General features: G+C 44.6%; 1 protein-coding gene across 1 annotated transcript; it reads right to left on the bottom strand.

Moving 5' to 3' along the window:
- Positions 1–602: 602 nt before the first annotated feature.
- Positions 603–25,997, bottom strand: NRIP3 (nuclear receptor interacting protein 3). Its single transcript, XM_070073649.2, has 7 exons — positions 25,699–25,997; positions 8,905–9,066; positions 8,332–8,414; positions 5,531–5,670; positions 4,168–4,220; positions 3,968–4,062; positions 603–3,654 (listed from the first exon to the last, which is right to left on the bottom strand). The coding sequence occupies exons 1-7, from the start codon at positions 25,870–25,872 to the stop codon at positions 3,639–3,641; spliced, it is 723 nt and encodes a 240-aa protein (XP_069929750.2). The 5' UTR covers positions 25,873–25,997; the 3' UTR covers positions 603–3,638.
- Between the last annotated feature and the right edge of the window lie 1,689 nt (positions 25,998–27,686).

The following is a 27,686-nucleotide window of genomic DNA, read 5'->3' as shown; positions in this document are numbered from 1 at the left end:
TTTATTTATTTGTTTGAAAGGCAGAGATACAGAGAGGCAGAGAGAGAGAAAAAGAGATTTTTCTATCTACTGGTTCACTCCCTAGATGGCTCAACGGCCAGAGCTGCGCCAATCCAAAGCCAGGAGCCAGGAGCCAGGAGCTTCTTCTGAGTATCCCACGCGGGTACAGGGGCCCAAGGACTTGGGCCATCTTCTACTGTTTTCCCAGGCCATAGCAGAGAGCTGGATCAGAACTGGAGCAGCCGGGACTCAAACTACTGCCCAGATGGGATGTTAGCACTGCAGGCAGCAGCTTTACTTGCTACGCCACAGCACCGGCCCCAAAACAGTGTTCTTGTGTATAAAGATTTGAATGGCAACCACTCAGATTATCTAATTTGACACTGTGAAGCATGCCCTATGGATTATAAAACTAAGCTAAGTGTGGTTCACTAATTTTTCCAAGGACATTCGGCCAGAAATGGAGAGAGGAAGGGACAATAGCAATGGAGAACCTAAGGACCACAAGGCCTTGTTGTCAGAAGATCCTTGGAGAAAAACACTGATGGAATTAGGCTGCATATGGACCTCCTCCCCAACACACAGACAGTCAGACAAACACAGAGAGAGGCAGATTTCACTTTATTGTTACATTGGTCTCTCAAATATACCTAAGACAGCCAGAAACACTGAGCGAATAAAGTGCCAATGCAGAACGGTCTGGCAACAGGAGGAGGAATCCAGTTCATCTCCTCCACGTCCCCAGCCTGGAAAGATATTTCTATTACACAAGAGTGAGGGCAGCTGACACACCAGGCAATCCATTCTACAGACACTAAGGAATAGAAAATCATACCAGGTAGGGTCTGTGCAGGGCAAGGAAATAGAAAAGTCAGAAAACATTCGTTCCCCAAACGAGTCAGACATAGAAATGCCAAACAATAAAAATAATATTTTGTAAACTTCCTGTACTTGAGATGGTCACCTAATATACAGTGAGATAGGTCTGGTACTTCTGCTACTGCCCACATTCAGAACTGTGACCCAGTTGGAGACTCTTTCTCCCATGTCCTCAGTTAGAGGCACCAGAATTTTCTAGGACTCTGGGAAGACCTCACCTCACCTTCTTCCTTGCCAGCCCCCCAAAAGTAGACCTGCTATTCTTCATGAACATCAAGGAGATACAGGCTATCAGAAAACTTAATTAGGCAGCATTTAAAGAAGGTTAATGAAAGTCTAAGACTTCTCAAAATTATTTTTATACTTTTTTAACAGTCAAAAAGTATATTTCGTGGAAGACAGAGAAGATGTGGAATTACAAAGTCTACAGAAAACCATAAATATTTTGGTGTCTTTAGAATTTTTAGGTGCCTCTATGAAGCCTGGAGTTTAAAATACAATTATTTTGTTAGAGAATTAAAATGATTTAATTGCACTGAGTGAGATTATGATGTCCTAAACTCAATTTACCTAAACTGTTCCTATTCCCAAGCTGGAAAATCACTGACTAATTTTCAGAAGCTAGAAGGATCACTAAAAGGCCATTTGAGCATCCCTCTGAGGTCATATTCTCTTGAGCTCAAATGGCCAAAGTCAGTTGCATCATTTTAGAACCTGAAAGTTTTTGGCCTCACTTGGTTCATAGGGAATCCAAATAAGGAAAAACCAGGAGAAGCCTGCAGTATGCCTCACTTGTGGCCAAGAGTCAAGGCTCAGAGTGGTACTTTCAGGTAGGGAATTAAGGGATGAAGTCTTTCAGCTCAGCACTAGGCTACGAAGCAGGCCAAAGTGTTAGTGTTACAGGTAGGGGAGGAGTGTGGAACAGCCTCAGCAGAAAGGTGCAAGTCTCCCTAGGTAAGAGAATAGGTTGTAGCTGGAGGGGTGCAAAAGGCTAGTAACCTTAGGATCACCCTTGATGAGCTTCAGATGTGGCCTCCCTACTGTGGCTGTGCTTGGGTTTCCATCCAGCTTCCTTTGTAGAGGATGATGGAAAGGGAGCCAAGGGAATGACCGACCTAGTGACAACTGAATGCAGTATGGCTGCCTAGTTGTTTACAAGAGGCTCATCAAATCCTAAGTCCTTAGGAAGCTCCTTTGAGGCCAAAAACATTCAGAGTTCCAAAGAGTTGTTTGGTAGGCACAGTAGCTGAATGTCAAACAAGATAGTTGGTGGTACTTGACAACATTCAAAGTAGGATCCATTAAACACTCTGAGAACTGCTATAAACTAAGGGTGAACTCAGGAATCTCTTACCAGCATATTCATAGCTGGCTGCCTTTCTGATTTATGCAAGCACTTCTGAACTGAAGCAGAGATTCTATTACAGGTGCTGTGTGCCTAAACTGATCCCCTAGCAAAAAATGTTTCAAAAAATCCTTGTGTTTCCCCAACTCTTTGAGAAGGGCCAGGAAATACTGGGCAGTTATAAAAGGTCATCATTAACACTGCTAGCCCTGCCCTGCTTCCTTGGATTTGGGCAGAGCTCAGAGTTTTCCAACCTCCCAGTTCCCTGCCTAGAAGTCTCACTCCCCACCTCCATCCCAGAAAGGCTTTCCCAGCTGGGCCTCCCCAGCCCATTCATTCTATTTGGCACTCCTAGTCTGGCCCTAATCTGAGTTTTTTCATCTCCTTTACTACCACTGTTCCCAGCTAGATGCATCCTTGGCAGACAAATAAAAGGCGAGGCAGAGGTACTGTCTGGATCTTGGGGGCAATCACAACAATGCTCAGATTATTACTGAATTTTTCAGTTCCTTCTTTGTGGATCTCTGTGGGTCCTCTCCTCTAAGGACAGATCCTCTTATTCCTCTTTGTACCCTTAGGTTTTAGGCATGAAGAAAAGAGCCTAAACATTTGGGGCAATGAATTTTTAGTGAACTTGGCACACAGGAGGGAAGGCCATTCAGGAAGGATGTTATCCTCCTAGTATCTACCTCCAAAGCATATTCTTCCCCTACCCTGCCTTTTATCACACTCTTGCCTCTTTGCCCTCCTGTTAAGGCTTGAAGATGAATGAGGCAACATAGGAACCTTAACTTGGCAGTCAGGTCTGAGTTCTAGGTCCTTCTGCCACTGACTTAATATATAAGCTTGGACAATTCATTTGCTTCTATGGGCCTTTAAATGGAAGAGCTGGGATAGATCATCTCTATGTGCTCTTTCTTTCAGATCCACTCATACTTGAGAAATCAATGAATTAATTAGAAGACATTTAAATTCCAAGACGTAGACATCAGGTACCTCTTTGAAACAGCTAAAAGGAGGTAAAAGTCAGTTCCTGTTTATTATACATTTAGCTACAGGAAAAGAACCAGGTGTATCTATGGAGGAATAGAACCACGTAACTCCTATATTTGACTAATAAAAGCAAACTCCTGAAAGAAGCAGAGAAATAGGCCACAAGTAAGACCTGGCAGTGTCAAAAAGGGTCTATAAATTAAGTGATCCAAGGAGTAAAAAACAATGGCTATAACCAGACAAGTTCTCTAAGCACAGACTATAGTCTAGAGAGGTCTGGGTGGGAAGGAGCCCCTGGGGCTTCTATGAGAGAGAATCACTTGGTCCACAGAAGCTTGCTACTGCATTTGGTTCAAACCTAGTTTTCTCAATCTGTCAACCTGGTATGTGTGCACATGTGCAGATACACTGCAGGCTGCAGTTATGCTTCTGAAGTGCTGAAATGAGAAAGAAATATCAGAAGAAATTATATCAAATTTTAAAAAGTTAGGTTGAAGGTAAGTAAAAAAAAAAATGTGGTTTAAAAGCTACTCATTTTCCCCATCATTCATTTGGGTGGCACAATTGTTACTCGTTCTGAAATGTGGGCTACAGAATTTTGAGGGACAGTGAACTCTGTGGGTAGGGAGGGACTTGTGGTATGATTGAAAGTCAAAGGCAGGATATAATCTCATATCCTATCTGAGAACCTCCACCTCCCCCAGCTCATGACAATGCATTTGACTTGACCTGACCCATTTGGGTACTTACTTGTCTTCATTCAAAGAAATGGTCTCCACAAAAGGGATTTCTTCCTTGTCTGTCTTTCCCATGATCAGCCGATGCTTATCCAAGTTTATGACACACTGAAAACAAAGAAGAATCACTAATCTCTGTCAATGACCTCACTACAGGTCCCCATTTAAGACAATCCCCACTGCAGGAAAGAAGGAAGGTGGAATCAATCCTACCTTCAGGGACCGGAGAGTTTGGAGACCAAGGGACAAGTTTTTCTCATTGTCCTCTAATGAAAACAAAAAAACAAAATTAAGATTCAGCCATTTCCAAGCTGGTTTAGAAGTCAGCCATATCACTGTTGGGATGATTTCTTTCTTTTTTTTTAAGTTTTTTTTTTAACTTTTATTTAATGAATACAAATTTCCAAAGTACGGCTTATGGATTACAATGGCTTCCCCCCCCATAACGTCCCTCCCACCCGCAACCCTCCCCTCTCCCACTCCCTCTCCCCTTCCATTCACATCAAGATTCATTTTCGATTCCTCTTTATATACAGAAGATCAGTTTAGCATACATTAAGTAAAGATTTCAACAGTTTGCTCCCACACAGAAACATAAAGTGAAAAATAATAGATGATTTTTAAATGATGATGAAATCAGATCAGACCTATTGTCATGTTTAATCCCAGTGAGAGTCAAGTTGGGAATTGATAATTTCTTCTTCTTTTTTTTTTTTTACAGAAGATCAGTTTAGTATACATTAAGTAAAGCTTTCAACAGTTTGCACCCCCATAGAAACACAAGGAGAACCTCCACTTTGACTATGACCTTGTCTAAACAAGATAAGAGTCGGAGAACTCAAGGGGCTTCCATAGCCTTGGAAACTCATGACTGGAGCATAGGGAGATTACTGATGCCATAAACAGGAGTGTCAATTTGTTAAGTCAACAACAGGAGTCACTGTGCACTTACTCCTCATGTAGGATCTCTGTCCTTAATGTGCTATACATTGAGACTTAAGGCTATAACGAGTACTCAAACAGTATATTTCACTTTGTGTTGGGATGATTTCATCCATCCATCCATCTGTCTGTTCTAATAAACACTTGTTGAGCAACTGTTTTATTAAAGTAATTTTCCCACAGTTAAAAGGTGATTGAGTCAAGATTATAACTCAGAGTTTGTACACTAAAACCAAGAACTTTCAGTAGACTAGAAAGTGTAAGGAGGTGTAGGAGGTGCTGTGTATTTATGGCAAAGGAGGAAGATCTTGCCCTTTGCTACTAACTAGTTCATGGAAAGCTCGCAGGGGACATTGTCACCTGAACACAAAAATGTTTTCTTGCTCCTTGAATTTCTTTATCTGAGTTTCACACTCCTTTTTCTGATTGATTCTCAGCAGGGCCTGAATGAAGCTCAAGGTCCATCTAGTACTTTGGAGGGCAAAATGGGAACAAGGTCTAGAATACAGGAACATGGGGACCAGGGATTTTGAAGAAGTCAATATTTACAGGCGAGAGATCTCATGAGGGTTTTGTGGAAATAGAGGGGAGGTTTATATTAGGGTTCACAGGACCAGTCTCCAATTCTACTCACCAACCACAGCTGCTGGGCAGTTGAGGCGGAGAGAGCCCAGTGTGATCACCAGGTGCTCAATCTGGCCCACTACTTTGAGATGCCGGGGTAGGGAAAGCTTTTCTCCTTCATGCTTATGAGATCGGACATGTTCCTTGAGTCTGCACCAGAGAGGAAGACATCAGAATTCCCTTCGCAGGGGTTCAGAGTAGACTCTGGCACTGCCTAACCACAGTTACAATTCTCTAGAGAATTTTTTGTGTGTGGTTAATAATCAGAAAAGGACTATCTAGGCTACAAATTTCTATACTTTGTCCTAAACTATCATCAGGGACATAAAAAGGCTAAACATTCCTTTCCTGTTCTCAAAATGTTTACATCACTACCTGCATTGGTGAAGGAGGGAACTGTCACATTCAGAGAATCTTATTCTGTATCATAACATTCCCTACCTATGTGTGAGGCAGTTTAGTTAACATGTCATTTTACCCATCTGTGGGTAACAGATATCAGAGTGGGCATGTTAATCCTAACTTTAGAAGATTCTTAATGTCGAATTTCCTCTTTGTCATATAACTTTCAATCAATTCTCATCAGTTTGTCTTAGGCTATGAGGTTAAAGAGGGTCAAGCACTCTTTTGGTAAGTGCATTGATATTGGTAACAACAAGGAATATCATGGGGAAAGTCCTCATTAATTTGTGCAGAGGAGGAAGGAAAGGCACAGCACCGGGGCTTTACACAGTTATGTAAAGCTGATTGGAATAGCTAGCACTGAGCTATTATGGGTTGGTGGATAAATACTTAATTACGGATTTTCTGTGCCAATACTTCTGTTTTCCTTCATTTCCTCTCTTATGGTGTTATAGCCTATCCAAAAGAAAAAAAATAATTGCAGTTTTACAGACAGTTATTAATTCCTCTGGAATCATGGCAGTCAGCTGCCTAATTATGCACCAGGGCATTATTAGTCTTTCTGGAACCATCATGTTGCACTATTTCTCATAAAGAAGCTCAGGATTCTTCCCACCAGAGCTCTGGATTCTAGGCTCCCTCCTTCCCCACCCTAAATAGCAATATACAAAACTCACAGGGCCAATTTCAGAGAGTCACAGCGGTGATGAGGGGTGAGGACAGGGAAGACATAAGAAGGAATAATCACATGGCAGGGGTCACCAGCTATAGAAATAAAGCCCTGCATAAGCTCTTCCTAAGAACATGTCTTGAATGTCTGGAATATAGCCACCAAATTTACATTAGTGATTGCTTTATTACAGAGATCTGGGTTGGGATATGGTTTGTTGTACTTAGGACTAGAGAAATGGAAAATGATATTGGGTTGATTCCACTGATTGTAGGACAGTCCTCAGAGCTCATTTGGTACTTTGGAGGAAACAGTAGGGAGAAAGAAAGAACAGTATGGGGCTGGCGCTGTGGCGCAGTGGGTTAATGTCCTGGCCTGAAATGCCAGCATCCCCCCCAGCTGCTCCACTTCCTGTCCAGCTCTCAGCTATGGCCCAGGAAAGCAGTAGAAGATGGCCCAAGTCCTTGGCCCCTGCACCTGTGTGAGAGACCTGGAAGAAGCTCCTGGCTCCTGGCTTCAGATTGGCACAGCTCTGGCCGTTGCGGCCATCTGGGGAGTGAACCATCGGATGGAAGACCTCCCTCTGTCTCTCTCACTGCCTCTCCTCTCTCTCTGTGTAACTCTTTCAAATAAATAAATAAATAAATAATTTTTTTTTAAAAAAAGACAGAACAGTAGAGGTTGAGTTAAAAGGAGGTAAGGCAGAAATTGGCTTTCTCTGACTAAACCAGAACCCAATTCCAACTGCTAGAGAACTGAAGACAATGTACCAGATGTCTGTTTCACACCCAGTCCCCAGGAAGGGCAACAGTAGGATTTGATTACACAGGTTCTTCACAAAAAAGAAAGGTACTAAATAACTAACGGTTAATCACCTCTATGATGGGCCAGGTCCAGCAGCAACAGCAGTTCTATTCTCAGTTATGATCTGTTCCTTGGGGACAGGAAGTATATCCTCTAGAAGGATCCTGAATAAGCTAAGGCCAACTACATTCCTGCTTTTACTTATATGGGGGTCCACTAATAGGACAGCTTCTTAAGGGCACACAATGAGCCAGATGTTTCAAACATTCTCATTCCAGAACCCAGAGGACTTTCCTCAAAACTTAGCAAGTGGGAGTTACTGAAAAGCCCAAGGCTTCCCTGGATCATTGATTTCTCCTAGCTTACTGACAATCCACCACTCTTCCCCTCTACAAAGGACTCTGTTTCTTTTTCTTTCTTTTTTTTTTTTTTTTTGAGGAGGCAATTTTTTTTAAAGATTTTAATTATTTATTTGACAAGTAGAGTTACAGACAGTGAGAGAGAGAGAGAGAGAGACAGAGAGAAAGGTCTTCCTTCCATTAGTTCACTCCCCAAATGGCCGCAACGGCCGGAGCTGCGCTGATCTGAAGCCAGAAGCCGGGTGCTTCCCCCTGGCCTCCCACATGGGTGCAGGGGCCCAAGGACTTGGGCCATCCTCCACTGCCTTCCCAGGCTACAGCAGAGAGCTGGATTGGAAGAGGAGCAGCTGGGACTAGAACCGGCGCTCATATGGGATGCCAGCACCTGCAGGTGGAGGATTAACCTACTGCGCCACGGCGCCAGCTGCAGGCCTCTGTTTCTATCTGCAATCTGAGCTCTCCAAATTTCTCTTTGAGCAGCCATTTAGACCCTTAAAGACGGTCTCTAACATCAAAATAGACTCAAGCAAAGAGTGCATGCACATCTGACTTCCATGCAGCACAAGGGCTACTTACCCCAATCTGTCCACACAGGCTGAGGAGATGAGATTATACTGACAGCCGGTGTCAACCAAGGCTTTCACATCCTTTCCAGCACACTGTGGAGAGGAAATGTACTGTTCAGCAGGAGCCAGAGAAGCACAAGGGATGGGAGATGTAGGGAGTAGGCAGCAGATGTCATATGAAAGGCAGGGCTGGTGCACATTCTCCCCAATTATGGGTTAGAATTGTCCTATCTTTAACCATTGCTAAGTCTGTCTTTAGTTGGATCTTTTTCCTGCTGAATCCAGGACAGACAGAAGATCTCAAAGGACTTTGAGTATTTAATTCTATACATTATCCAGAAGCTCTTACTTTTAAAATTTTTAATCAATACCCCTTTGAAAATCAGATGAAAGCTTTGATCCTTCTTCCCATAAAGATGCACATCGTACACAACATTGCATATATTTTAAAGTTCATTTATGAATTCCATGATAAGACCCATACTCCATAAAGCCTGGAGAAGGGGCTCCACTCCTGGGATTATAAAGGGCTGTAAATCCTATTTTCCAGAAAGCCCTGGAGAAGTTGTTTTCAGAATATTACCTGGCAAGAGACCAAAATCATATCATCCTCCTCAGACTTCTTTAGGCCCTCAGACTTTGCTTGGTTGAGTTTGTTGGTCTTGGAGCCCCAGGGGATACGACTGCTCCGGAGCTTGGACAGGTTGGTTTCCATGAGGCGCCTCTGCAGAATGTTATGAGGTTGCTTGAGGAACACAAAGCAGAGGTGTCTTAGTGACAGACCACTTCACCTTTCTCCAACTGTTCCCCAGGTGTCACAGAAATAATGAAGGAGACTCACACAACTGAGCTTTATCTTTACTTACTTATCCTTCCTGTAAGTAGGGACTTTATTGCTGTTTTCACAGCAAGGTACTAAAAACCAAATTGTAGGGCCAGCGCTGCGGCTCACTAGGCTAATCCTCTGCCTTGCAGCGCTGGCACACTGAGTTCTAGTCACGGTCGGGGCGCCGGATTCTGTCCTGGTTGCCCCTCTTCCAGGCCAGCTCTCTGCTGTGGCCCTGGAGTGCAGTGGAGGATGACCCAAGTACTTGGGCCCTGCACCCCATGGGAGACCAGGATAAGTACCTGGCTCCTGCCATCGGATCAGCGCCGTGCGCCGGCCGCAGCGCACTGGCCGCTGCGGCCATTGGAGGGTGAACCAACGGCAAAGGAAGACCTTTCTCTCTGTCTCTCTCTCTCTCACTGTCCACTCTGCCTGTCAAAAAAAAAAAAAACACATAAAAACCAAATTGTAGTAGGCCACCCTGAATTAATAAAAGAGCAAGAACACTGGAAAATGTGGATAGGGCCAGTGAATATGGCTCAAGAGAACTGAGGGATCTTTGTGATTTGGACTAACCTCAGCCTGGTACCTTCTCTCTGCTTATAAGGGAATTCAGGGTAGAAGTAGTTTTAGTTTGGAATAAGTGATCTCTGTATCTTCATAGGTGACAGTAAGTCAGTGTCTTACAGAAAGGGTAGCTCATTCTCATAGTCTGAAGAAACCTACCTGGATTGCTAGTCAGAAGCTCTGCTTGCTTCTGTTTCAAATCTCATTCCCTCACAGTTCAGTTTCTTAACCTAGTCTGCTGATGCTTTGATGGCCTGGCTCTCCTATGGGCTGAGTCATATATGGGGTAGGTGGAGTGAGAAGACAAAATTCACACCTGCTTAGCAAGCTCTTCAGCGGACACTTTGGAACCTGGCAGAACCCAGAGGAATCATCCTAACTGACATCATTTAGACTCAAACTCTTGTCCTATCTTGTCATTCCTTTAATGGACCAAAAAGTGGGAGTACAGAAGAGGCTGACACTGACCAAGAAGCAGGGGACTTGATTAGACTTTATATGTGTGCCAGCATACCTAATCCTAGGAAGCAGAATGAGGAGTGTAAATTCAAGTCTGTCCTTTGATAGAGAGTCCCTAGGGAAGATATTCATGGTCTGCTATTCCTACTTAAAGTGGCCTCCAGAAAGATAAAGATACTGAAAAGAAGCCACTTCACTTGAGAAGTTTCTGTACACACGCACTTTATGCCCTCTTTATGGTAACATTTAAAACCTTTCAAAGTGTAGTTTAGTACCAAGTTTCTATCTAGCATGGAATTCTGGTTCTAGGGGGGAGGGAGTCACTCTTGGAAGCGCTGAGCCTAGAATCTTCTGGGGACGAGGGTAGCACTAGAGATACTCATTATCTTCTACCTTATAGATTTCTAAGGAGGAATGAAGTCAGAGCCATGACTCACTGTAATGTAACCCTGGTGAGGTGAAGAAACGGATTCCCAAAATATACTGATTCTTGGCAGAGCAGTTTCTAAATTATTATCCTTGGGAAAAAGGAAGGGCACTTACAAAGAAAATGAGAGCCTCTAGCTTGATAAGAGATTAGTGGAAGTGCTGACTATCAGATTTTGTGATGCAACACTGGAAGAATGCTTTGCTTCTCAAAAGAAATAGAAATTCTTCATTCTAATCTCTTTCACTAATAAACCTGCATTCCCAGCTCAAGCCATATTAAAGCAGAGCTTTTGTTTCTGTGAGGTCTGTTCTTAGCAGGACCAACCCAAATAAATTGTATTTGTAGAACTGAAGATTGGAAGAGGCTTCAAAGCCCATCTAGTCAAGTTCTCTCTCTCTCTCTCTCTTTTTTTTTTTTTTTTTGGACAGGCAGAGTGGACAGTGAGAGAGACAGAGAGAAAAGTCTTCCTTTGCCTTTGGTTCACCCTCCAATGGCCGCTGCGGCCAGCGCACCGCGCTGATCTGAAGGCAGGAGCCAGGTGCTTCTCCTGGTCTCCCATGGGGTGCAGGGCCCCAGCACTTGGGCCATCCTCCACTGCACTCCCTGGCCACAGCAGAGAGCTGGCCTGGAAGAGGGGCAACCGGGATAGAATCCAGCGCCCCGACCAGGACTAGAACCCGGTGTGCCAGCGCCGCAAGGTGGAGGATTAGCCTAGTGAGCCGCGGCGCCGGCCGAGATCACTTTTGATCCCACAACACCAATAATGATCTCCTAATTTTCAAATCTAGTAGATACTTTTCAGTATTAATTGTACTTTTCTAGTGCATTTGGTCCTGCTAACTATTCCCTTACTGGTTCTTTTCTTGTCTTAAAGATTTATTTATTTATTTGAAATTCAGAGTTACAAAGAGAGAAGGAGAGATACAGAGAGAAAAGAGAGAAAGAGATCTTCCATCCACTGGTTCACTCCCCAGATGGCTGCAACGGCCAGGGCTGGGCCAGACTGAAGCCAGCGGCTTCATCTTGGTCTCTCCCATGGGTGGCAGGGAGCTGGATTGGAAGTGGAGCAGCCGGAACATGAACCAGCACCCGGTGTTACAGGTAGCAGCTTAACCTGCTATACCACAAGCTGGCTCCAGTTCTCTTCTTCAGTGACCAAATAACAGTCAAACAGTACCATGTGAAATACTCAAATATCAATTAAGTCTATAAAATTAAAAGTGAAGGCCTCCCCCAAACTCCTCAATTTCTTTTCAGTCCCACTCCCTGCAAATTATGACCTTCAAGTTCAGAGGCCTATCTTTCCAAAATTAGTAAGATATTTATAAACATATATAAAATAGAATCAAATTATAATATTGTGCTGAAATTTCTCATTTTGGTTTAATGAATTAAACATATGTTTCTACGTCAATACACATGATTCTGATTTTCACAACTAAGACATATTCATAGTATAGTTGAGAAAAAGAAAACAGAAAATTCACAGCCAGAAACCCATATGAACCTCAATTATATTTCCTTTGGGTCGTTATTATATTTACATATTTTAAGTGACAATGTAGCTGCACATTTATTTCTGCTCCCAACTAAATTCTATAAAAATGACAGTAAAGGAGTAAAAAGGCCTAAACTCATAAAAACAAAGATAATAGTAAAGAATATAAGAAAAAATGGTAGATATTGCCAAAATTCTGGAATCTAAACAGTAGGTAGAAAAGCAGTAACTCAGCAAAACTAGACAGTTTAAGTGCTTTGCACCATTTTACTTCCCAGAATGCTTGATTGGCAAGAATCTGCCAGTTGCTTGTTAAAACCCTTATTCTCTTCATCTATGTGGGAAGATTCCTAAACTATGTTTTCTAGCTTTCTTTGTAGTTATGCTCGTCCATATGAGTGGATTCTAGAGATAAGGATGTGAGGAGTGTTATATACTCCTCCCATGCCTGGCCCATGAAAATCTCCTGTGCATACTCCTCCATATTCTTTTCCTTTTTTTTTTTTTTTTAAGATTTAGTTATTTATTTGAAATCAGAATTACAGAGAGAGGGAGAGAAAAAGAGATGGAGAAAGAGAGAGAGGTCTTCCATCCACCAGTTCACTCCCCAAATGACTGTAATGGCCAGAGCTGGGCCAGGTTGAAGCCAGGAACCAGGAGCTTCTTCTGGGTCTCCCACATGGGTACAGGGGCCCAAGCACTTGGGCCATCCTCCGTTGCTTTCCCAGGTGCATTAGCAGGGAGCTGGATCAGAAGCAGAGCATCAGGGACCCAAACCAGTACCCATCTTGGATGCTGGTGATGTAAGTGGAGGCTTAACCTGCTACACCACAATGCTGGCCTCTCTTTTCCTCTTCTGATTGGCTGGACCGGAAATGAATCTTGGGGTACCTTCTTAGAGGTCACATGTTGAAGATGAATGTGCCATAGATAGACTGAGTCCCTAAGTAACTATAAGGAACAGGGCTATCTTTTAAGATTTTTTATTTATCTATTTGACTGGTAGAGTTACAGATAGTGAGAGGGAGAGATAGAAAGGTCACCCATCTGCTGGTTCACTCCCCAAATGGCCATAATGGCTGGACCTGGGCCAATCCAGAGCCAGGAGCCAGCAGCTTCTTTCAGGTCTCCCACACGAGTCAGAGACCCAAGTACTTGAGCCATCTTCCACTGCTTTCCCAGGCCATGGCAAAGAGCTGGATCAGAAGAGGAGCATCCAGGACTAGAACCAGTCAGTGCCTGTATGGGATGCTGGCGCCACAGGTGGAGGATTTATCTGTGCCACAGCACTGGCCTCAGGGAACAGAGCTATCTTTCAGACTTTCCCACTCATCCTATTCCTTAATAAAAGATTTAAAACAGTCTATTATGTTTGAGCTATTAGTAATTACAAGTATTGGAACCTCTACTGAGAAAGGGTGCAATGTGATTTGAAAATAGATTCATTTGAAGTTTTCCTAAGACTCCCACTTGACCTAGATAACTGGAAAAAATGCCAAAGTTTATTCTTTTATGTAAGACTAGATCAAAAGACTGATTAGTCTGGGCTGGTGCTGTGACTCACTTGGCTAATCCTCTGCCTGTGGCGCCGGCACCCTGGGTTCTAGTCCCGGTTGGGGCGCCGGGTACTAGTCCCAGTTGCTTCTCTTCCAGTCCAGCTCTCTGCTGTGGCCCGGGAGGGCAGTGGAGGATGACCCAAGTGCTTGGGTCACTGCACCCACATGGGAGACCAGGAGGAAGCACCCAGCTCCTGGCTTCGGATTGGCACAGCGGTGGCCATTAGGGGAGTGAACCAACGGAAGGAAGACCTTTCTTTCTATCTGTAACTCTGTCTCTCTCTCTCTCACTAACTCTGCCTGTCAAAAAAAAAAAAAAAAAAAAAAAAGATTGATTAGTCAATAGTTTGGCTAGGTTTTCAGATTTCTACAATAGCTAAATGTCAGTGTGGGTGCCACACCAAGCCAGAACCGAAGGACATGAGTTTAAAGATGAAAAGGGCCTAAATGGACCCTGCATAATCAAGGAAAAAAGATCCACATCAAAGTTTCTCATCACTGAAAAATTTGGAAGTATCAAAGTATCAGGGATGACAAAGACTCCAAAAGCTTCTGAAGAAAAAAAAAAATAATCCAAATGCAGAGGATCATGAACCAGAATGGCTATGGATACTCAATAGTAACAATGGAAGTTTAAAAGACAGTGGAATGATGCCTTCAAAAATCTGACAGTATACAATTTCTAAACCTAGCCAAACCATCAGTCAAGAGTCAAAAGAGTTATTTCTCATGCATCCTCAAGAAGTGACTGAAAGATATGCTCTAGTACAGTGAGGAAAATAAACAGAGAAAAGCACGGAACCCAAGAAATAAAGCAAAGGAAATTTCAAGAATAGTGCTGAAGGAAAAATCCAGGATACAAGCTGTCCACCTTAAGATCAACCAGTTCAAAATGATATGAGGATACCAGGTTTCTGGAAGGTAGTGTGCTCCGAAAAAAAATGTGGGCTTGCTAGACCATCTTAGTTTTTTTTTTTTTTAATTTTTATTTTTTGACAGGCAGAGTGGATAGTGAGAGAGAGAGACAGAGAGAAAGGTCTTCCTTTGCCGTTGGTTCACCCTCCAATGGCCGCCGCGGCCGGCGCGCTGCAGCCGGCGCACCACGCTGATCCGAAACCAGGAGCCAGGAGCCAGGTGCTTTTCCTGGTCTCCCATGGGGTGCAGGGCCCAAGCACCTGGGCCATCCTCCACTGCACTCCCTAGCCACAGCAGAGAGCTGGCCTGGAAGAGGGGCAACCGGGACAGAATCCGGCGCCCCGACCGGGACTAGAACCCGGTGTGCCGGCGCCGCAAGATGGAGGATTAGCCTAGTGAGCCATAGCGCCAGCCTAGACCATCTTAGTTTTATGGTACTTGAAGGGGCTGGGGCCAGAGCTGTGGTGTAGCAGGGTATGGGAAATGAAGCAATCATAGTACATTTGACTCAGTGTGAATAAAATGAACATAATAATAATAATCTAAGTAATAAATGTTAATTGATCCAAAATAGTTATTTAACAGAATAACAGTATAATAGGAAAGGGATATGATAAGTAAGTCAAAGAGAAATCTTTATCCTTTATAATAGGAAAATCAATAGATAATGGTAAAATGAATAAATAAAAAATACCAGTATCTCCATTTATATAGAGATCTCTCTCTTACTCAAGCAATAGTTCAAACATTTCTTAAGTTTTAAATTATATAATTTTTTTCAATCAAAATCAAAGTTCAAAAATAGACCTCATTAGTTTGAAAGGGTTCTGCCACAAGAAAAGCCAATTAACAGAGGTTATTTTTCTCATATAACAAGAAGTCTGAAGATACACAGCAGCTGATAATTAACTCAGCAACTTAGAAACTATAGGTCTCCTGTCTCTGAAATTCTCTTGCACATGCCTTTATGGTCATAAGGTGGATGCCTGAGCTCCAGACATTACATCCACATTCAAGAAATAAGGTAGAAAAGAAAGAGATTCTTCTAGTGCCATCTGTCCCTTTTATCAGGGAAGCAATGGATTTCTCAGAAATTTCCTTAGCAGCTTTTTGCCTGTATTTTCGTGGTTAAAATTCACACAGCCACTGCTACCTACAAGGGATATTGGGAGAGAATTTAGTTTTTCTAATCTCCATAGAGGAGTCAGGCAGATAGGAAAGGGCTGAGAATGAATGGAATTAGCCAACTAACAATGTTGGCCAAATCATGCAAAAATTAAGGCATGTATATACACATATGCCAACAATTAATTTAGGCATGTATAGTGCCAGATTACCCTAAAACCAGCTTGGCACTAACTTCCTTATATCTGCCCTATTTTCTGTATTTTAAAATAGCACACCGTCTACAGACATCTGAGCTTGTGGCATAAACATTCCTTGATTTAGCTATTTAACTACTAATGGACTTGGAAATTGTTTCCACATGGTTGTCATTAGAAACAATGCTATAATGAACTCTACATTAATTTTTCCTTAAACTCTTCTACTGGCCTCTAAAACCACCTTTATCTTTATTCTGTCTTTTTCAAGGGTTCCTTTGCCTTTGGTCATTTCTTAAATGTCAGTATTCCTCATTGCTCTGTCTTTGGTCCTTTCCCCACTCTACATAGCCTCTTAAGACAATTTTATCAGTTCTCAGTGCACAAATTACTACCTTTGTAATAATGACTCTTTTCTCAGGCTCAGACCTCACTCATGAGTTTTAAACACATACATCCACGGTCTTTTTGAACTTCTCTACCTAGACACTTCACAGGCACTTCAAACTTGTCCCACTGATCTTTCCCATAAAACATATTTTCTCTTAGTCCCTATCTCAGTGAGTGAAATTGTGCTTCCCTAAGCCCTCATTATTTCCTTCTTTGTTTCTACTGTTACTGCTAAATCCAATCAATCTCCTTAAACATTACTTTCATGTTCTCCTTCCCCTATAGAGGTTCACTTGCCAACTGCATAAAACAAAACTACTCAACTTAGCATTCAAAATCTTTCAGTAACTACACTCATCATCTTTACCAACCTCATCTTTTTAATTCCTCCAAGAAAGTTTCCTACTTTCAGTAAATTGCCATTTGTCACATGTTACCTTGGATAAATCACTTATCTCTCTAAGCATTACTTTTCTCTAAGCCTCACTTTCTTCATCAGTAATAAAACAGTTTGAGCTCCAAATCCTGTTCACTTTTAGCACTCTGGGTTACATCCTTTCTAGCAACCTTGGTAAATGGCACCACCAACACTCGTTGATTCTTTTCTCTTCCTAACCTCTCATATAAAGTACTGTTGTTGCTTCTTCCAAAGTGTATCTGTCATCAATCTACTTCTCACCTTCACTACCTCCAATCTAATCTAAGCCATTTTCATTTCTTATCGGTACTCTAACAGCCTCCTAGCTTGTTTTCTGCCTTTTCTTTTATGCTTCTCTAATTCACTCTCTGCACAGCAACCAGAGTTCGCTTTTAAAATCTTAAGTCAGATAATAACACTCCCTTACTTACAATTTTTTGATGGCTTGACACTGTTCAAACAAAATTCAAACTTCTTACCAAAATCTATGGGGATCTGAACCATTCGGCCCCTGCTTCTCTCCAGCTTCCAAATACATACCACTCCCCTTTATTCATTCTGCTCCATTCACACTTCCTTGCTCAAAAGCCCTTTCCTACTCCAAGGCCTTTGTAGCTGGTGTCCCCTCTGCCTAAAATGTTCTTCCCTTAACACTTCCAATAGCACCTTTTTATCTTTTAGGTCTCAGCTCAAGTGTCACTTCCTCAGATATCTTCACTGGCCATACACTGGCCACTTCTTTAGTCACTAATATATCCCACTATTTCTTTCATCATAAGTATACACCCAGAATTATTTTGCTTATTTATTTTGTAACCACACACACACACACACATGCCGACTCCACAAGGGCAGGAATCTTGACTGTCTTGATCACAGTTACATCCCCAGCTCTTGACGCAGTACTGAAAGAATAAACCTCTCCCTTATTTTTTCAAAGAGCCTTTCCGGATTAACATCATCTAATTCTTTCTTTCAGAATCTCTTCAATAGTAGTATTTTAAGAAATCTGTCCATTCCTTGACTTTTGCTTTGTAAATCTACTCAAGTGGTTTTTATTGATGTTGACAGAAATACTGGCTTTCTAAGTGCTATCATGATATTGTTCAAGATATCCAAGCACTAGTTATCTAGATGGATACTGCAGATATTCTGTAGCCTTCTGAACATATTTCTCAAGTAATCCTGATATGGATTCTGCATTATGCTAAAACTCAACCTACGCAGTCCCTGGTTCTCTACTGTTTCTGAAATGTGACTACTAGAGGCATCTAAGTCCTAACAAGGTAAGTTCAAATGTACTTCCTCCATCACCATCAGGAGCTTCTGAAGAAAACAGGTACTGTGGGCAGTTCTGTATTCTGGTTGGAAACAGATGATGTTCCTCAGTCTGGAACCCTAAACATCTCTCTCAAAGATTTATCGGCCGGCGCGCAGCTCAATAGGCTAATCCTCCGCCTGCGGCACCAGCACACCGGGTTCTAGTCCCGGTTGGGGCACCGGATCCTGTTCCGGTTGCCCCTCTTCCAGGCCAGCTCTCTGCTATGGCCCGGGAGTGCAGTGGAGGATGGCCCAGGTCCTTGGGCCCTGCACCTGCATGGAGACCAGGAGAAGCACCTGGCTTCTGGCTTCGGATCAGCATGATATGCCGGCCGCGGCGGCCATTGGAGGGTGAACCAACGGCAAAGGAAGACCTTTCTCTCTGTCTCTCTGTCTCTCACTGTCCACTCTGCCTGTCAAAAAAATAAAAAGATTTATCCATTTATTTGAAAGTCAGAGTTACACAGAGAGAGAGAGAGAGAGAGAGAGAGAGAGAGAGAGAGAGAGGTCCTCCATCCACCGGTCCACTCCCCAGTTGGCGGCAACAGCTGGAGCTGCGCCAATCTGAAGCCAGGAGCCAGGAGCTTCTTCCAGGTCTCCCACCCTGGTGCAGGGGCCCTAGGACCCAGGCCATCCTCCACTGCCCTCCCAGACCACAGCAGAGAGCCAGATCAGAAGTGGAGCAGCGGGGTGTCGAACCAGCGCCCATATGGGATGCTGGCACTGCAGGCAGTGGCTTTACCCACTATGCCACAGCGTCGGCCCCTACATCTCTCTCTATTTAAAGATTTATTTATTTTGAAAGTCAGAGTTACAGAGAGAGAGAGAGAGAGAGAACCATCTGCTGGTTCACTCCCCAGATTGCTGCAATGGCCAGTGCTAGGCCAGACCAAAACCAGTCACTTCATCCAGGTATGCCATGTGGGTGGCAGGAGCCCAATTACTTGGGCCATCTCCTGCTGCTTTTCCCAGATCATTAGCAGGGAGTTAGACCAGAAGTGGAGCAGCATCCAGGACTCAAACTGGCACCAAATGGGATACTGGTGTCACAGGTGGTAGCTTTACATACTATGCCACAACACTGGCCCCTAAACATCCATTCTAACCAGTTGTAGAGTGGAAAGAAAACTGAGGTGTGAGTAACAAACTATACTAAGGAATGCCACAGATTCATGATGTGAACAACAGCTTCTAATGTCACTTTGTTACTTCATTATTCATGCCACAATCAACAGACAGAAACTGGCTTTCTTTCTATGGATTTCTGTGGTCCACAGAATGGACTACACTGGCAAACAGGAAATGGCAGAGGTCTGCTTTCTTTGTAGCATTTATTCCCAGAAGAAAAATCCAAGGTCTATAGTTAGCTAGAATCACAATTAGAGCTACTTAGGACAGGGGTCGACAAATATTTCCTACCTGCCAAATCCAGCCTGCTGCTTGTTTTTATAGCTTTATTGGAACATGACCAACCCTGCTCATCGACTGTCATTGTCTGCTTTTGCTTTACAATAGCAGAGTTGAGTAGTGGAAGAAGGGACTGTTCAGCCTGCAAAGCCAAAATACTACCTAGTTGTTTACAGGAAAAGTATGCCAAGTCTTGACTCAGAGTAGCGTTTAAAAGCTTATGCTTTGGGGCTGGTGCTGTGGCATAGCAAGTTAAGCTGCCACTTGCATCACTGGCATCCCATAGGGGCATTGGTTTGAGTCCTGGCTGCTCCACTTCCTATCCAACTCCTTGCTGATGTGCCTGGGAAATCAACAGAAAACAGCCCAAGTACTTGGGCCCCTGCACTCATGTGGGAGACCCAGAAGAAGCTCTTGGTTCCTGGCTTTGGATTGCCCCAGCTCCAGCTGTTGCAGCCATTTGGAGAGTGAGCCAGCAGATGGAAGATCTCTCTCTGTCTCTCCCTCTCTCTTGCTGTAACTCTGCCTTTCAAATAAATAAAAATAAATCTTTTTTAAAAAAAGCATATAGTTTAAAGTCAAACAGAGCTGAGTTTGAATGACCTAGTAAGTATCTCAGTGCTCACTGAGATGTCCCATTCAAAGCATATAACAGCATGTCACATATGGAGTAAGTACTCAACTGTTAATAAGTATACACATGTATATACACACATTTTAAATTCCCATGCATGGCCTAAAATTGAAGCTTGATACCATTATTTTTCCTAAAAGGACCCAAAATCATCCTATTCTATTTTAGTCCTTATACACTGTAGCTAAACATGAATTCCTGATATACATGTCTCTATCTCTGATCCTGGAAATCTAAAGGGCACTAATGTTTGTACCTTCTCTTCTTAGCTTACTAACTGAATATATAACACACGACCCATTCTACACCATGGGAACACAGGTTGTCCTTGGGTTTGTAGCTGTTTAAAAACAGATGGGAACCTATCAAAGGCAGGCTGTCACACTGCCCCAAGCCTTCTGTGTTCTGTTTCTCTGCCTTTACCATATGACCTAACAAACATGTTATTTCTAAGCAGACAACCTTATTCTTGATTATTATCTACTTTGTGGTGAAGTAGCACCTTGACAGTAGGGACTCCATTTTGGAGCACTTGAGACTGCATTCTGGGAAAGTAACCCCCCCACCGTGAGACTCTGGTCTGAAACTATGATCTCAAATAGACAATAGCAGTGCACTACATCACCCTTGGCAGAGCATAGAAACCCCCTAGCATGATTGCTCAAGCTTGAAAGTAGAAAGGTTGTACCTGGGTTAATAATAAAGATGTGATTTGTCTATGTCTTACATATAATTTGGATTAATGTCAAGATCATAAATGATAATTGTACGATTGTAACTGGTATTGTCAAGATTATGATGGATATTAATTTCACCTAGGTCTTAGGTTATGTTGACCCCAGTAACTATGTACTCTCTTTTGATTTTATGTACTCTCTTTTTGATCTTAGCAACTGTGTATAGCAACCGTGTATCTCCCCCCCTCCTGATCTTGCGGTTTTTGCCTTTATAAACCCTATACTTTAGTTCCTCGGGGTTGCTCTGTTCTGGTCTGATCAGAGAGCCCCAGCATGCTGGAAAAATAAAAAAATAAAAAAAAACCTTTGCAATTTGCATGAGAGAGGTCTTTTGGAGACGTTCCTTGGGCGGTGGGCATTTTCGGACTCTAACAGTGGATTGGTCTGAGATGGTGGTTTGTCACCTTTCCATGGAGAATGAAGTTGTGTTAAAAAGGATTCACACATGGATTGAGGAATTGGGCCAGAAAGACAAAAGTCTTCTTACTCCGAGGTTCTACAGAGCACACCCTGAGGCAGCCTACCTACATGGCATCTTACACTCAGCTGGCTCACAGGGAGGGATCATGATGTAATCAATCACTGGTCCATCCCCATCATCACATCTAATCACTTCTTCCACTGAACTCCTCAAGCACTTATTGACAGTAACATTTGGCAACTAGGAAGGCTGCCTGGTGTTGGTACTTATTTACTCAAGGAAACTGTCTATTCAAGAGCTACATTTGAATAACTAATAGAGATTTCAAACTTACCTTGTTCAAAAATAAAACTCCTGATTCTTATTCTCTCTCTAACTCCAACCTGCTCCTTCTGTAGCCTTCACCATTCCAGTAAATGATAACTCTAATCTTCCAATAGTTAGGTCAAAACTCTTGAGGTCATGCTTGACTACTTTTTATTTTAGACTTTTCATTCAAGCCATCAACTAACTTTGTCAGCTTTGACTTCAAAATATACCCAGAACTTGATCTTTTCTTGTCCCACTCACAGCTATCACACTGCTCTCAGCACCATCATCTCTCATCTGGATTACTGTGCAACAGCCTCCTATTCAGTCTCCCTCTACAAGTCTAATCTACACAATAGCCTGAGTAATATTTTTCTAAAGTGAGTAATGTCACAACACTGCCCTGTTCAAAATCTTCCACTGGTTTCCCATGGATCTCAAATTGAAAGCCAAATGCCTGAACAGAGGCCTATAAATCCCTAAGTAGTCTGGGCCCCCGTATGTCTCTGATGTTATTTCCAGCAACCCTGTCCCTTCGCTCTAGCCATACTGACCTTCTGCTGCTCTTTAAGCAGGTCGAGCACACTGATACCTCGGGCCCTTCCATTTGCTTTTCCTGCTGTCCAGAACACTCCAAGCCCAGCATACTTTGCTCCCTCGTTTCCTTCAGTGACTCCTCAAAGGTAATCTCCTCTGAGGAGCCTTCCCAGACTGCTCTGTTCAAACAGCAAGGTTCCAGCCCACCCAGTACTGCCCTCCCTATTCCCTTTACCCTGATTTATTTTCTCCATAGCACCGATTATTACTTGATATATTATATATTTACTTGCTTTTATTTTTCTACCTCTTCCTCTCATAAGACTACAAGTTCCGTGAAAGCAGGTATGGTTTGCTATTGTCTCTCCAGTGCTTAGACTAGTGTCTGATATCTAGTAGATGCTCTATAAATATCTGTGTAACAAATTAATCTGTCCTATCCTTCCTGATAACCTATACATCCCTTATGGAAGTTATGTAAGTTCATCCTTGTGGTCCTAGCACCTAGTCCTTGCTGTATGTCTTGAACAGAGCAAGTGTTCAGAAAATGTTTGCTGTAACTAGGATGCAATCACGGCTTTGGAACTCTTCACTTTGTGCCAGATTCTGGTATTTCATGATCTTCTAAGGTTTCAAAGTTCTCCAGCCCAAGACTAGTAGCATTATGGCTGTCTTGTGGCATAATAGTTCATCTATAGGGGACCTATAATGGACAAGGCTGCTCTGATTGACAGATTCTGAACAAGTATTTGATGGTCAGTTTGCTACACTGCGTTCTTCCATCCTTCTCCCAGCCAGGCCTTCATTCCTATTCTAGTCAGTTTTGCTAAAGCATTTGGTTATAAAGCAGAACCAATCATAGGTAGTCAAGAAAAATACTCTCTACTGCCAAAACAATAAGGGTATGTTCTGATGCATATAGGTCAGCAATAACATCATGCAGCAAACAATCACATGACAAGACTTTTTAAAAACTGAAAAGTTCTTAGTACAATGAGAAGAATTTTTATAAGCTTGGTAACTAAAACAACAGAAATTACCACAAGAAAAATCCAAGAATGGAGATATTTTTCTCCAGCTTCATCATGTTTAACAAAATAATAAATCAAATACAATATTACTCATATTTCTGGTTAAGTTCTTAATCTTATAGAATAAACATAAACATAAGATGAAAGGATAAACACAGTAAGAGAGGCAGCTATACAAAATAAGGTTAATTTCTACACCAAACTTTGTGCAGTCAACTCTATACACATGGGAATAGGGCAAAAGTGCTTTACAATGGCCAAGAGAACACGACTACCTTGGATTGCTTACCAGTGCCCCCTGCCCATCTAAAAAGGACCGATGGGCTGGCATCAAGCAGGGAACATGGTAGAAACAGAATGGCATGAGGCAGTTGATTCAGAAAACGCAACAGTATAATTCAAATACAGGCTACTAGTATGAGGAAAAACAACCCAGGGCTTCATATTGGCTCAGCCCCCAGGAGTCAATTAAAAGTAACTTATTCTCCCCCCATCCCCTCTCTTTTCTTGTCCCCCTTCTATTGAGACTGTACTATAAACTATTTGGAGTTACTCAATTTTAGCATCCTCTAAATTTCCCTTCTAGTGAGACAAAATGGATTCAACACTACTCTATCATACCAGATGGATTTACAAAGTGAAGTGCTAAGAATGTACTTCCAAGGTCATTTCTAAGATTGCACTGAGGCTGCAACATCAGCTGTAAGAGAGCTTAAAGCATACTACGTCACGCCAGCATTCGTACTTCTCCCAGCCCTACCTCCGTCTGCCTTGGTTTCTGTGACCTATTCTGGCTCAGTGAGAGAGGGAAATCAACTCCATGCCAATGAGGTACAGAAAGTGCAAACCAGGGTTCAGTCTTTCACAATCAACTACTGTGTGTCACTCTCATGGGGATAGCCCACATCTGGAAGATGCTTCCTTTCTGAAGACTGCTCCTGCGCTCCATGCTATCAGAGCCTGGTGGCTCAGCTGAGACAGACTGGGATCAGAAAAGCAGATGGAATTCTTACACAGCATAAACTCCCCTGAAGTATCTAAGCAGAAGGATAGAGAAGTAGCTCTTCAGGGCCAGGGAACACCTAAACAACCCAGGACAACCAAATGCCCCTATCTTAAATCTAGCATGAAAAAAGTTCACATTTTAATTATTCTCCTAATACTTCCCTCTTTATTGATTCCTGAGACCCCGGGAAATAGGATTATTTTGGACAGAAGGGAAGACTTGATCTGATTTTCCAAGTGACTTTGGACTGCTTTAAAGTGAGAGAAAAGAAAGTCATCTCTTTTGTAGGAATACATTTCAATTACTCATCACTGTGGGGTAGCATGAATCAGATCTACTATACTATGACTTATGCAGAAAAAAGTAATTTTTTAAAATCATAATAAGATAACTGGAGTAGTTATCTCCCCCACATGTGTAAGTAATGTCAGGGAGGGGAAATCTGATATTAGTATCTATGCCATTGGAACTATCAAAAAAAAAAATGGACATCCTGATGACAGGATGGCAATTTCAGTGAACCATATCCAAATCAAACATTCCAAAAGCTCTAAATAAAAAATACTAGAAAAAGTGTGCAGAGCATTTATTTCAATTGTAAAAGACATGTAATTAATGTTTCATATATTGCTGCCCAGATGAATAAAGCGACTGTGAAATTCAAGAAAACAATCAAAGCACAAGGAAACTCCAGATCTAACTACAATGCTGGACTTCAATTTGGCCCAGCTCCACTTCAGCGACTAGAAAGATGCGAGTCGGATACAGGTCTTTATTCTGGTAGCCCTTGGGCATCTCTCCCGAGCATTCCATAGCAGAGGACAGTATGGTCTTCGAATCCAGGCCCTCCAAGTCCTGGGTTCTTCCTAATTAAAGCTAAGAACCATTATGCTAGAAAAAACAAGACTGCACCAGCCCCAGCGCCAACGCCAACTCCTAGCTGGTCAGGCAGACGGAGTAGCCCGGCTTCCTCCCCTCTCCCTGCTCCTTGCGGGTGGGGCTGGCGGAGGAGAGAAGAGGTGTTTGGAAGTCAGGAAACCTCCTCATCCGTCCTTTCCTTTCTCCTCGCTTAGAATGGAAGGTCAAGGGCAGACAGACCAAAACCAGACAGTAGATTTTGCATAGGGAGACAACAGACCCAACAAACACGCACTCATCTGGAGGTGAAGCCTCCCTTTCCACTTCTCTCCCGTCCTCAGACGCCCATAACGAGTCGCCTCTGTCTGGGTGAGGGGAGCTGCCTCTGTCTGCGGCGAGGAACCCAATTAGGCGCTAAGAATAAATCGGAAGAAAGGAGAGCCGAGGGCAAGAGGGCAGGGTAAGGTCTCCTTTCCAACCCGAGCGAGACAGGCAGGGCAGAGGCGGTGCGGGAGCTAGGGTAAGCCAAGAAAACCACGACGAGATCCGAGGGAGACCCAAGCAGGGGGTGCGGGACGCAGAGGAGCCGTGACCGGGCGACACCGGGGCGGCGGGCAGCGGCGGGCCGGGCCGCTGACTCAGTGAAAGCGGCAAGGCTCGGACCCGGGAGGCCGCATGGCGCGCGGCGGACGGCAGCAGCGGGGGTCCCGAGGCGGGCGCGGCCGCGGGGGCTCACCGTGTCCTTAGACGAGCCCAGCTTCTTCAGGCCGTCCAGCGGCAGCAGGTCGGCCGAGTCCTTGTGGATGAACTGCACCGCCTGCTTCATCCGGCGCTGCTGTCGCAGCGGCGCCGCCTCCCGCATGTCGGTCTCCTTGCGGCCACCCTCGGTGAGGAGCCCTGAGTAAAACATCGTTGAGGCGCCGCGGCCCTGGGGCCCCGGCGCGCTCGGATCCCCGCGCCCTCAGCCTCGAGCTCCTTCCAGCGCAGGCGAGAGCCGCGCGCCGCGCCTTTTGTAGCCGAGCGTGACGTCACGGGGAGCAGCCAGTGCGCGCGCCGGAGGGGCGGAGCCGGCACAGCGCCCCCGCCCGGCGCGCCGCCTTGTCCGGAGTCCAGCGTCCGCTTGTCGGGTCCCGAGCCGGCCGGCCCCGGAGTCAAGCGAGCTAGAAGGGGACGGCTCAGGCTGCCTGAGGTGCTAAGCGCCACCCAACCGCCCCTTTCCGGGTGGGTGCCCCGCATCACCTGAACGGGGTCAGGCTGTGGGACCCAAGGTGCGAGCAGCCTCTCCCACGCTAACCGCCCCCCCCCCCCGGGGTCCCCCGCTCACCTGTCCACACTGTGGCCGACCCGGGGACCACGGACAGCTGGGCCATGCTGGCGCCCCGCCGCGCGCGCCGCGGCTCTCCTCGGCCTCTCCTCTCCCGGGCTCCCGGCGCCCTCTGCCCAGGGCACGGGAAGGCCAGCGGCAAGCTCCGAAGGTGGGAGGGCTCGGATTTCTTCAACTTCAGATCGGTCCCCTCCCACTGGACCACGTGACTGGAGAGAGGGCAGCTCGTGTGGACTGGCTGGAGCCGGCTTTCTCGGGACCCTCCTCTTCCTGACACCCTGTGCCCTCAGCAGGACCCCTGCGAGGCCCAGTGTTGGGGAGGGTCCCCGCCTCCACGGAACGCACGCGATCGGAGCCCTGCACCTCCCGGGAGCATCCACAGAGAAGCACTAGTGTTTCTCAGCCAGCGCTAGGGCGTACCTTCCGGAGGGTCTGCCACCGGTCTCCCCGGCATCCTTGTGGGAGCATTTGGACCCCCGTATTTCTTCGTGAATCGATCTCATACTTTCAAGCCATTCTTATGGGTTCTGACCTCATCGTTGTGACTGGATACAAGCCAGGGTACGTTTCCACCTGGGGGACACATGGCAAGTACCCTCTCCACCCCGCGTCACAGGAGCAGCTTGAGCCAGAGAGATCTGCACTCCGAGGAGGACCAGAGGACACGCTCGGAGCCTCTGCTCTCTGCTCTCTGCTCTCTGTCTGGTGACAGCTCAGGAAGGAACTGTTATCATTATCATGTCTACAGGTGAATGGCTGAGACCTGCTCGAGGGCTTCCTGAGGACTCCCTGGCTGGGCTTGGCTCCTGTTCTCTGCCAGAGTCATCTCAAGCAACCACCTCCAAAGGCTTCGGTGGCCACGGTGAGAAAGACCCGCGTTCTTGCTTGATGTGGCCTCACCTACCCCTCCTCTCTGTACTTAGCCTCATGAGCCTTCTAGTTCCCTGGGCGAGCCGTGGTCCCTCTGGCCAAATGGCCTGCCCTTGCATACCCTGCTCCCTCTGTGTGGAGTGCCCCCACCTACCCTCTTCCAGACCTCAGCTCCGCCATCATTTCTTCAGGCAAGTCTTCTCTGAGCTTCCAGAATGGGTCCGTTCTCCCTACTTGTCCTAGACATTTCACTCTGGTGGAGGGGCACTGGCCATTTGTCCCCTTCACTGATTACAAAGCCCAAGAAGGTTGACTGAGACCCTTTTATGCTCACCGTTGAATCCCTAATATGTAGAAGCTTCTCTATAAATACTAGTATAAGCACAGCAAGAAATTAAGGCTGTGCCCGAGGAAGTCAAGAGGCAGAGCTAGGGTCTGCTCCTGGAATCTGTGGGTTTCCCACAGCCGGAAAGGGCTGGCCTGAACCTCACGCACCTGCTTCTTTTCCTGTATTCTGCCTTCGGCAGTGC

The sequence above is a fragment of the Oryctolagus cuniculus genome, chromosome 1 (genome assembly GCF_051225735.1).
Source record: "Oryctolagus cuniculus isolate XC-2025 breed Fujian yellow rabbit chromosome 1, ASM5122573v1, whole genome shotgun sequence".
Taxonomy (NCBI): domain Eukaryota; kingdom Metazoa; phylum Chordata; class Mammalia; order Lagomorpha; family Leporidae; genus Oryctolagus; species Oryctolagus cuniculus.
The sequence above is the reverse complement of the archived record's forward strand: the minus strand, read 5'-3'. Positions and strand labels throughout refer to the sequence as shown.